This window comes from Theropithecus gelada, chromosome 16, assembly GCF_003255815.1.
Source record: "Theropithecus gelada isolate Dixy chromosome 16, Tgel_1.0, whole genome shotgun sequence".
Classification (NCBI taxonomy): domain Eukaryota; kingdom Metazoa; phylum Chordata; class Mammalia; order Primates; family Cercopithecidae; genus Theropithecus; species Theropithecus gelada.
The window spans coordinates 57,855,660-57,867,426 of NC_037684.1; the positions used below are offsets into that span (position 1 = coordinate 57,855,660).

The following is an 11,767-nucleotide window of genomic DNA, read 5'->3' on the forward strand; positions in this document are numbered from 1 at the left end:
GGCCGGGCGCGGTGGCTCAAGCCTGTAATCCCAGCACTTCGGGAGGCCGAGACGGGCGGATCACGAGGTCAGGAGATCGAGACCATCCTGGCTAACACAGTGAAACCCCGTCTCTACTAAAAATACAAAAACTTAGCCGGGCGTGGCGGCAGGCGCCTGTAGTCCCAGCTACTCGGGAGGCTGAGGCAGGAGAATGGCGTGAACCCGGGAGGCGGAGCTTGCAGTGAGCTGAGATCCGGCCACTGCACTCTAGCCTGGGTGACAGAGCGAGACTCCGTCTCAAAAAAAAAAAAAAAAAAAAGCTTCTTCATCACTGACTTGAGACAGCAGATATGTATTGTCTGAATGATAAAGCCAGTGGCATGATCTCGGCGCACTGCAACCTCTGCCTCCGAGGTTCAAGCGATTCTTGTGCCTCAATCTCTCCAGTAGCTGGGATTACAGGTGCATGCCACCACGCCCTGCTAATTTTTGTATTTTTTAGGAGAGATGGGGTTTCACCATGTTGGCCAGGCTGGTCTCTAACTCCTGGCCTCAAATGATCCGCCCACCTTGACCTCTCAAAATGCCGGGATTGCAAGCATGAGCCACCGCACCCAGCCTCTTCTTGCCATTCTTTAATTCTGGTCTTTAAAAAAACCTGGGTTGGATGCAGCTGTACATGCTGGTAGTCCCAGCTACTCAGAGCCTGAGTCAGGAGGACTGCCTGCCCCAAAGTTAAGGGCTGTAGTGTACTATGACTGTGCCTGTCAACAGCCACTGCACTCCAGTTTGAGCAACACGGTGGGGAAAAAAAAAAAACACAAGGCCGAGACGGGCAGACTACCTGAGGTCAGGAGTTCGAGACCAGCCTGGCCAACACGGTGAAACCTGTGTCTACTAAAAATACAAAAAAAAACAAAAATTAGCCGGGCATGGTGGCGCATGCCTGTAATCCTAGCTACTCGGGAGGCTGAGGCAGGAGAATCACTTGACCCAGGGAAGGGGAGGTTTCAGTGAGCCGAGACTGCACCACTGCACTCTAGTAGCCTGGGGGACAACAAGAGCGAAACTCCGTACAAAAAAAACCAAAACAAAGTACTGAGGATATTGAGGATACAGACCTCCACGTGCACTGCTAAGATCCCAAAAGGACGCTGGTTCTGACAGTGTAGCATAAAAGGGTCAGTTCTCAGGTCAGAATGCCTAGGTTCAACTTTGGAAAGTCATTTACTAGCTGTGTGACCTTAAGCAAGTTACTGAATCTGAGTGTTTCCTCCTGTATAAAATGGGAATATTTTAATAAATGGAGATCATATTACTTATCTCACCAGACTGTCCTAGACAGCAGGTGAAATAAGGCACATAAAGTACTCAAGCAAAGTACCTGGCACAGAATAACCAGTCAATAAACATTAGTTATTAATATTGTATATGCCTCTATAAAATTCAAGAAATTTCTCTGTGTGACTTCAAAAGGACTTGGTGAGGGGGAGAACAAAGATTCAGTACTTAGCACTTGAAATTTGTGAGGTACAAAGTAATTCTGAGGTTATACAGACAGGCCGGGTGCGGTGGCTCAGGCCCAGCACTTTGGGAGGCTGAGGCAGGTGGATCATCAGAGTTCAGGAGTTCCAGACCAGCCTGGCCAACATGGCGAAACCCTATCTCTACTAAAAAATACAAAAATTAGCTGAGCATGGTGGTGGGCCTCTGTAATTCCAGCTACTCAGGAGGGTGAGGCAGGAGAATTGCTTGAACCTGGGAGACGGAGGTTGCAGTGAGTCAGTATCACGCCATTGCACTCTGGCGTGGGAGACAAGAGTAAAAACTCTGCCTCAAAAACAAACAAACAAACAAGACAGCAACTGAGCCAGGCACAGTGGCTCACACCTGCAATTCCAGCACTTTGGGAGTCTGAAGCGGGAGGATCTCTTGAGACCAAGAATTTGAGACTAGCCTGGACAACACAGTGAAACCCCTCATCTCCACAAAAAAATGTTAAACAGTTAACCAGGCATGGTGGATATGCCTGTAGTCCCAGCTGCTCAGGAGGCTAAAGTGGGAGGATGGCTTGAGCCCGGGAGGTCAAGGCTGCAGTGAGCTGTGTTCATGCCACTGCACTCCAGCTTGAGAGACAAAGGCCCTGTCTCAGAAGAGAGAAAAGACAGCAACTGAATCGTAGAAAATGGGGTACAATATGGCAGAATTATCACAATACTCGTGAATATTCCACACCCCATCCACAAACTTTGGCAATCTTCACCTTCTTTCCTGAGCCAAGGAACTGAGTTCTTATCTGTTTTGAAAAGGTGGTGCTCCATTATCCAAGTAAGGCTTGAGATATAAAAATCGTTATGCTAAGATGTGAAAAAATATCAAGCTAGCCGGGCGCGGTGGCTCACGCCTGTAATCCCAGCACTTTGGGAGGCCGAGGCGGGCGGATCACAAGGTCAGGAGATCGAGACCATCCTGGCTAACACGGTGAAACCCCGTCTCTACTAAAAATACAAAAAAATTAGCCGGGCGCGACGGCGGGCGCCTGTAGTCCCAGCTACTCAGGAGGCTGAGGCAGGAGAATGGCAGGATCCCGGGAGGCGGAGCTTGCAGTGAGCGGAGATCGCGCCATTGCACTCCAGCCTGGGGGACAGGGAGAGACTCCGTCTCAAAAAAAAAAAAAAAAAAAAAAAAATCAAGCTGACAAACCTGCCGGCTGCCATTTTCAACTCTGGCAACCAACAAACACAAACAAAAGGCTGAAAAGTGAGTTTCAATAAGTTTGCCATCATGTTACTACATATAATGCAAAACCCCAGATACCATGCAGGTGGCATCAAAGTAGCATGTATCTGGTTCAGGGCCAACACAGGTACTTCAATATTCCCATCTCATAACACCATTAAACTGGCCAGAATGAGAAAGATCTACAATAATTTGTGAACTTATAGACCCCATAACTCATTTTTTAAAAATAGTTATGTGTTGGGCTGGGTGTGGTGGCTCATACCTGTAATCTCAGCACTTTGGGAGGCTGAGGCGGGCGGATCACCTGAGGTCAGGAGTTCGAGACCAGCCTGGTCAACATGGCAAAACCCCATCTCTACTAAAAATACAAAAACTAGCCAGGCATGGTGGCGTGTGCCTGTAACCCCAGCTACTAGGGAGGCTGAAGCAAGAGAATCCTTTGAACCCATGACGTAGAGATTGCAGTGAGCTGAGATCGCACCACTGAACTCCAGCCTGGGCAACAAAAGTGAAACTCCGCCTCAAACAAACAAAGCTGGGTGTGGTGACTCACACCCGTAATCCCAGCACTTTGAGGGGGCAAAGGCGAGTGGATCACCTGAGGTCAGGAATTCAAGACCCACCTGGTCAACCTGGTAAAACCCCATCTCTACTAAAAATACAAAAATTAGCTGGGCGTGGTGACAGGCACTGGTAATCCCAGCTACTTAGGAGGCTGAGGCAGGAGAATCACTTGAACCCAAAAGGCAGAGGTTGCAGTGAGCCAAGATGGTGCCACTGCACTCCAGCCTGGGTGACAGAGAGAGACTCCGTCTCAAAATAAATAAAAAATAAATAAATAAATAAAATAAGAAAAAAATTGGTTATGTGTTGGCCAGGCGCGGTGGCTCATACCTGTAATCCCAGCACTTTGGGAAGGTGGATCACCTGAGGTCAGGAGTTTGAGACCAGCCTGGCCAATCTGGTAAATCTCGTCTCTACTAGAAATACAACATTAGCTGGTTGTGGTGGTGGGTGCCTGTAATCCCAGCTACTCGGGAGGCTGAGGCAGGAGAATCTTGAACGCGGGAGCCCCGGGGAGGTGGAGGTGGCCATGAGCCGAGATCGCGCTACTGCGCTCCAGTATGGGTGACAGAGCGAAACTCTGTCTCAGGAAAAAGTAAAATAAAAATTGATATGTGTTAACAACAAAGAGACTGCCTATTCAATTCTCCAATTCTGGCCGGAACAAGTAAATCTAAATCAGAACGATCCTACAAGAGAAAGTCTACAGAGGATGGCTCAGGAGCTTCGTGATTCATAGGAGACTAGTCTGAACCCAGTCTCAGCGGCCAAGAAGAAACAGCTTCGACTTGGCAACAGTGTGAGGGCACGAGGACTCCTGATGCTGTTAAACAGGTACACATACAATGAGGACCCCAGAATTACTTCGTACCTCACAAATCTCCAGTACTAAGGGCATCTATCTATTCCCTTGAAACACTCCCAAATCAACTCCAACGGCATCAGAAAGACAGTCAATCTCAGAGATCCCTGGCAAGAAAAACCCAGCGCAGGTAATTTATGTTCTTGGCGTCGAGTCTGTTCCCAGCATCCAGGAAGACTCAGCCCGCAGCCCCATCTTACTGAGCAAGGTCACGCCCTGAAGTACACACTGACAGTGTTTAAGTCCAAGGAAAATGAAGCTCCAGTCACATCCAGGGAAGGGTCTGTTTCCACTGCCTCACTTCTGGTTTATTCTCTGGAATAAAATGCCTTTCCTCCACTAAACACTTTGAAAACCCGAACCCTCTACCGGCGGACAGCCTTCGGGACGCTTAGATCTCCTGCACGCAGCCAGGCATCGCCTTCAACCGGGTTGGGCTGGTCACTGAAGGCTTTCTTCTATCACTTAATTCACCACCTTCGTCCTCCACGGGGGAAGAGGACGGTACAAGGATTCTGGAAAAATGCCCAAGAAAGGAAAAAACTAACCGGTTTCCTGAGGGTGTCTCCATCCCTCCCGGCCAGTTTGTGGTGACTTCCTACCAAAGGCCACCAGGGGAGCACGGCCAAACCCGGCTCTCCAACACGGCAGGAAACGCTTCCAGCCCAAAAGCCACTTGTAGGATTATCGGATTCATTCTGGGCGCCGCTGCCAAGTGATGCCCCCGCAGTGCCAACATCTCCCTCAGCTCTTTGTCCCCACGTTGCCTTGCCCTGCCCTACCCTTGCGCCCGGCCCGGGAGCCAGCCCCACCCTGGGGCCGAAGCAGTTCCCCTTCCCCGGGGCTGCCCTTCCCAGGCACACCCCGGGGCCTCGGTCCGCGGCTCCTCCTCCCCCACACTCCTGTTCCCCGGGTGGGAATGAGCCCCAGCAGCCGGCGAGCCCCTGCCACGGTCACCCAGCCCTCTGCCCACGACCCCGAGGGTCCGCTCTCGAGGAGCAGCCAGCCGGGCTGGGAGTTCCGCGGCCCTCACCCCGCCCAGGGCCCCCCGTCCCGTCAGTCCCTCACCGGGCGGAGGTTGGGCGGGCGACGGCGGCACTGGCGGGCGCGGGCCGCTGCTGTTGATGATGTAGTGGGAGACGCGCGAGTTCTCTGAGACGCTGAGCACATAGTCCCCGGGGCTGGTGCTCGAGTCCCGCACCAGGAACACCCCGTGCCGCTGGCCCTGCAGCAGCGCCACCGCCTCCTGCCGACTCAACCGCCCCCAGTACCAGCTACTCCGCTCCTCCGAGTCGAAGTTGCCCGCCATGGCTGCCTCCGCGCCTAAACGCTGGGGTGCCGCCGCCGCGCGCGCCCCTCCGGCCCCCGGCGCCCGCCGCCCAGCGGACCGGCTCCGGTTTCAGCTTCACAGCAGCGCCCGAAATGGCGGCGGCAGCCGCGGGCCTTCCCCACCGGAAATGACGCGCTCCCTGCCCGAGGGAGGCTGCCGGGAAGGGGCCCGCGGCCCGCCATTGGGAGAAGGGCAAGGCGCCCTCGCGCGCGCACTGCGCGTGCGGCCTCATGGGCGGTGCCGCCCTGCCCGGCCCGGGGCTGAGGGGGATGGGAGGCGGGGTCTAGGGCCCGGGGGCGGGGCCTCGCAGCCTCCCGCAGAGACGTGCGCCTGCGCCGCCGACCGCGCGGTGCTGCTTCAGGCTCGGGTTCCCGGACGGCCCGGGATTTCTAGGCGGCGGCTCCCAGACAGGATTGCAGGAGAGAAGACGCGTGTGGCGCTGGGGCCTCAGTTCTCGGCCAGGCTTCCTGGGATATCAGTCTGTTTCTCTTTTCTTTTTCTTTTTTTGTTTTTTCAGACGGTGTCTCTCTATGTCACCGAGGCTGGAGTGCAGTGGCGCGATCTCGGCTCACCGCAACCTCTGCCTCCCAGGTTCAAGCGATTCTCCTGCCTCAGCCTCCCGAGTAGCTGGGACTACAGGCGAGCGCCACCACGCCTGGCTAATTTTTGTATTTTTAGTAGAGACGGGGTTTCACCATGTTGGCCAGGCTGGTCTCGAACTCCTGACCTCGGGTGATCCACCCGCCTCGGTCTCCCAAAGTGCTGGGATTACAGGCGAGAAACATTGCTCCCGGCCATGTCGGTCTGTTTCTTCTCGTTCCTCTGGCTTCTCCACAGGTCGGCTGACTTTCTCATTTTCATTGATTCATTCAGGACATTGTTATTGACACTCCACCTGCACTGCGGGTGCAAAGGTGATCGAGGCTGGGCCCTGCACTCCTCAAACTCACACACCAGTGAGAGGAACCAGGAAACTGCATGACAAAAGGATGACAAATGCTGACAAGCGCTATCATGGGAAACGGACATGAACACAGAGCAGAGCCCCCCCACCATCCAGTCTGTGGAGTAATCCAAGAGGGCTTCCCAGAGGAGGTAGCATGTGTTGACTGCTGAATGACAAATGGGGAAGGACATTCAAAGCAAAGGGAGCAGAGTGTGCCAAGCCACGTGAAGTACGGAGTTCTCCTCTCTTTTGAGGCTTTGGGGTCACCTGCCCAGATACTTCTAAACACTAAATTGTAGCCAGGAGCATCTCCTACTCTCACTGCCGTCATGATCACTCTGGACTGTGTTCCTATGAGTGGCTTGCTCGCTGGTGCCCTTTCGTCTGGTTGCCCCTAATTGCACTGCAAACAGCTCCAACTGAGTTTTCTTTTTTTTTTTTTTTTTTTGAGACGGAGTCTTGCTCTGTCGCCCAGGCTGGAGTGCTGTGGCCGGATCTCAACTCACTGCATGCTCCGCCTCCCGGGTTCCCGCCATTCTCCTGCCTCAGCCTCCCGAGTAGCTGGGACTACAGGCGCCCGCCACCTCGCCCGGCTAGTTTTTTGTATTTTTTTAGTAGAGACGGGGTTTCACCGTGTTAGCCAGGATGGTCTCGATCTCCTGACCTTGTGATCCGCCCGTCTCGGCCTCCCAAAGTGCTGGGATTACAGGCTTGAGCCACCGCGCCCGGCCTCCAACTGAGTTTTCTAAAATACAGATCTGGCCGGGCACGGTGGCTCACGCCTGTAATCCCAACACTTTGGGAGGCTGAGGCAGGCGGATCACCTGAGGTCAGGAGTTCGAGACCAGGCTGACCAATATGGTGAAACCGCATCTCTACTAATACAAAAATTAGCTGGGCGTGATAGTGGCTGCCTGTAATCCCAGCTACTCAGGAAGATGAGGCAGGAGAATCGCTTGAACCCGGGAGACAGAGGTTGCAGTGAGCTGAGATCCCACCATTACACTCCAGCCTGGGCGACAGAGGGAGATCCTGTCTCAAAAAAGTATATGTGTATACAAATCTGAATGTGTTGCTACCTTGTGTAAAACGTTTAACAGTCTTCAGGTGTTCAAACTCCCAGGTTAGCTCAGAGCATAAAATTGAGCCATAGTCTCTCTCTCTTTTTTTTTTCAGATGGATTCTTGCTCTGTCGCCCAGGCTGGAGTGCAGTGGTGTGATCACAGCTCACTGCAACTGCCACCTCCTGGGTTCAAGTGATTCTCCCTGCCTTAGCCTCCCAAGTAGCTGGGACTACAGGCGCCCGCCACCACGCCCAGCTAATAATGTTCGTATTTTTGGTCGAGACGAGGTTTCACCATGTTAGCCAGGATGGTCTCCATCTCCCGACCTCGTGATCCGCCCACCTCGGCCTCCCAGAGTGCTGGGATTACAGGCGAGAGCCACCGCGCCTGGCCTGGAATGCTCTTCTACCCACTTTGGAGTCTCAAATTCAAATGTCTTCCCTTTCTTTTTGTTTTTGTTTTTTGAGATGGAGTCTCGCTCTGTCACCCAGGCTGGAGTGCAGTGGTGCCATCTCGGCTCACTGCAAGCTCCACCTCCTGGGTTCACGCCATTCTCCTGCCTCAGCCTCCCCAGTAGCTGGGACTACAGGCGCCCGCCACCATGCCCGGCTAATGTTTTTTGTATTTTTTTTTTTTTTAGTAGAGATGGGGTTTCACCGTGTTGGCCAGGATGGTCTCCATCTGCTGACCTCGTGATCCGCCTGCCTCGGCCTCCCAAATTGCTGGGATTACAGGCGTGAGCCACTGCGCCTGGCCCGAATGTCTTCCCTTTCTTAACCACCCCATCACTCCCTCTCCATCAACAGCAGTACATCCAAATTATTCCCATGACAGCTCTTACCCATTTTACTGTAATTTTTCATTTGTAGTTCTGTGTATGTCCTTAAAGTCCAACAGCTAGTCTACGAGGTACTCCATAAGCGTTTCAGGACCACTAACATTTATTCAGAGATAACCGTCTGCCAGGCACTGTGCTGACTGCCTTCATATGGATCATCTCATTTAATCCTCTCAACCACCTTCTTTGACAAGTATCCCCATCATACAGAAGAGAAAACTGAAGCTCAGAGAGTTTAAGTAATGTGTCCAGAGATACACGTTGGCACAGTGAGGAGCTAGGGTTCAAATCCTGGAAGGAGAGACAGCTATGGTCACTCTGCTGTACCCTCAAATTTCTGAGATAGGAAGTGGGAGGAAGGGGTGGCAGAAATCTACATTTTAAAAAAGCAGGCCGGGCGCGGTGGCTCAATCCTGTAATCCCAGCACTTTGGGAGGCCGAGACGGGCGGATCACGAGGTCAGGAGATTGAGACCATCCTGGCTAACATGGTGAAACCCCGTCTCTACGAAAAAATACAAAAAACGAGCCGGGCGAGGTGGCGAGCGCCTGTAGTCCCAGCTACTCGGGAGGCTGAGCCAGGAGAATGGCGTAAACCTGGGAGGCGGAGCTTGCAGTGAGCAGAGATCCGGCCACTGCACTCCAGCCTGGGTGACAGAGCTAGACTCCGTCTCAAAAAAAAAAAAAGCAGTCAGCTGTGGATTCTGGTCTAATGGATAACACAGCCCTTCTGGACTCACCTACACACCCTTAGGCCTGTTCTGGGGAAGTGGGGGTGGGGGCCTGGGAGGGACAAGGGCACTTTTCCTGCTGTAGGTGACTCATCGTGACCCTGGCTTAGTCACAGCCTGGCACTGTGAACCAGCAGAAGCAGCCAGGCCAGTGTGAATTCTGGCCGGTCTGTGAGCTCTGGACCTGACCCAGAGACTGCCTGTTCCAAAGCAGTCCCTCTAAGATCCCTCCCTAGGACACATGGAAATTACAAGAAAAAGATTTTTTTTTGGTTTTTCGAGACAGAGTTTCGCTCCTGTTGCCCAGGCTGGAGTGCAATGGCACGATCTCGGCTCACTGCAACCTCCGCCTCCTGAGTTCAAGAGATTCTCCTGCCTCAGCCTCCCGAGTAGCTGGAATTACAGGCATGCACCACCACGCCCGTATAATCTCTTGTATTTTTAGTAGAGGCGGGGTTTCTTCATGTTGGTCAGGCTGATCTCGAATTCCCGACCTTAGGTGATCCGCCTGCCTCAGCCTCCCAAAGTGCTGGGATTACAGGCGTGAGCCACTGCGCTCAACCGAAAAAGAATTTTTTTAAAGGAGAATAGGCCAGGCGTGATGGCTTATGCCTGTAACCCCAGCACTTTGGGAGGCAAAGGTGGGTGAATCACTTGAAGTCGGGAGTTTGAGACCAGCCTGGCCAACTGGGTAAACACCATTTCTATCAAAAATACAAAAATTAGCCAGGCGTGGCGGGCACCTGTAGTCCCATCTACTAGGGAGGCTGAGGCAGGAGAACCGCTTGAACCCAGGAGGCGGAGGTTGTAGTGAGCCAAGATCGTGCCACTGCACTCCAGCCTGGGGGACAGAGAAAGACTCTATCTCAAGGAAAAAAAAAAAAAAAAAAAGGAGGAAGAAATCATAACTAAGCTGGAAAATAAACAGATAAGCAAGAAGGGAAGACCCAGCCATCAGCCGCCACTCAAGCGTGTCTTCCCTCCTTGTAGACCCAGGAGAATCCAAAACTTCACACTCCAACAGCATAGGAACGGGAGTGACCCTCGGGACAATGAGCGCGCAAGCGCACCCCTTTCTCCTTTCTTTTCTCATCCTCCTCCATCCCCTTCAAACATAAGGATTTGCAGCTACAATGGTGGCTTTCGCCCTCTGATAAGCCTGAGACCTGCCCTACAAAGAAAGTGACCTCCTTGCTTAGGCGAGGTTTCTGGTGTGTATTGGGGCGGGGGGGGGAAGGAGAGAAGGGAGGGTCCTGGAAGGAGGCTCTGAAGCAGAGGTGAAGCAGGGAGAGAATGGAAGGCTGCTCATTCCAGCAGAAAAATCCACCCAAATCCTCCCCTCCCAACTTTCCTGACTAAAGAAAGGCATTCCTTCTTTCAGCAATGGGGAAGAAACTGGAGCTCGACAACCTGCTTGCCTGCCTGGTGCCGACCCCTGAAGCCGCCAGAGCTGCATCATATGGTCATGACACTGCCCGAGGCTGGGTACCATGTAAACGGCTCGCTCTGAAGTTGGGCTACTTATTCCTACTTTTCCTTAAAAAAAAATAAAGCAGGCAGTAAGAAAATTTTTTTCTGGCTGGGGGCGGTGGCTCAAGCCTGTAATCCCAGCACTTTGGGAGGCCGAGACGGGCAGATCACCAGGTCAGGACATAGAGACCATCCTGGCTAACACGGTGAAACCCCGTCTCTACTAAAAATACAAAAAATTAGCCGGGCGTGGTGGCGGCGCCTGTAGTCCCAGCTACTCGGGAGGCTGAGGCAGGAGAATGGCGGGAACCCGGAAGGCGGAGCTTGCGGTGAGCCGAGATCCGGCCACTGCACTCCAGCCTGGGCGACAGAGCGAGACTCCATCTCAAAAAAAAAAAAAAAGAAAAGAAAAAGAACATTATTTCTATCAGTCTTTCCGCCATCTTTCCACGCCACCACAATGGTGCGCATGAATGTCCTGGCTGATGCTCGCAACAGCATCAACAGTGCTGAAAAGAGAGGCAAACGCCAGGTTGTTTTTTTTTTTCTTTTGAGACAGAGTCCTGCTCTGTCTGCCAGGCTGGAGTGCAGTGGTGCAGTCTCAGCTCACTGCAAGTTCCATCTCCCGAGTTCAAACAATTTTCCTGCCTCAGCCTCCCAAGTAGCTGGGATTACAGATGTGCGTCACCACGCCTGGCTAATTTTTGTATTTTTAGTAGAGACAAGGTTTCCTCATGTTGGCCAGGCTGATCTCGAACTCCTGACCTCAGGTGATCTGCCCAGCTCGGCCTCCCGAAGTGCTGGGATGACAGGTGTGAGCCACGACGTACAAACGCCAGGTTCTTACTGGGCCATGCTCCAAAGTCCTTGTCCAGTTTCTCACCGTGATGATGAAGCGGGGTTACATTGGCGAATTTGAAATCACTGATGATCACAGAGCTGGGAAAATTGTTGTGAACCTCACAGGCAGGCTAACCGAGCGTGGAGGCATCAGCCCCAGGTTTGATGTGCAACTCAGAGATCTAGAAAAATGGAAGATAGGCCAGGTGCAGTGGCTCACACCTGGAATCCCAGCACTTTGGGAGGCTGAGATGGGTGGATCAAGAGGTCAGGAGATCGAGGCCATCCTGGCTAACACGGTGAAACCCCAGCTCTACTAAAAATACAAAAAAAACTAGCCGGGCGCGGTGGTGGGCGCCTGTAGTCCCAGCTACTCGGGAGGCTGAGGCAGGAGAATGG

At 52.9% G+C, this 11,767-nt stretch overlaps 1 protein-coding gene across 2 annotated transcripts in view; it reads right to left on the bottom strand.

The window, feature by feature from the left end:
• The window catches only part of CRK (CRK proto-oncogene, adaptor protein), a 36,374-nt gene extending 30,684 nt beyond the window's left edge, over positions 1–5,690 (bottom strand). For both annotated transcript variants that reach the window (XM_025362163.1, XM_025362162.1), the window contains exon 1: positions 5,219–5,690. In XM_025362163.1, the coding sequence (XP_025217948.1) occupies positions 5,219–5,459 (241 nt within the window). In that variant the 5' untranslated portion in view covers positions 5,460–5,690. The remainder of the gene's footprint in view (positions 1–5,218) is intronic.
• Positions 5,691–11,767: the final 6,077 nt, after the last annotated feature.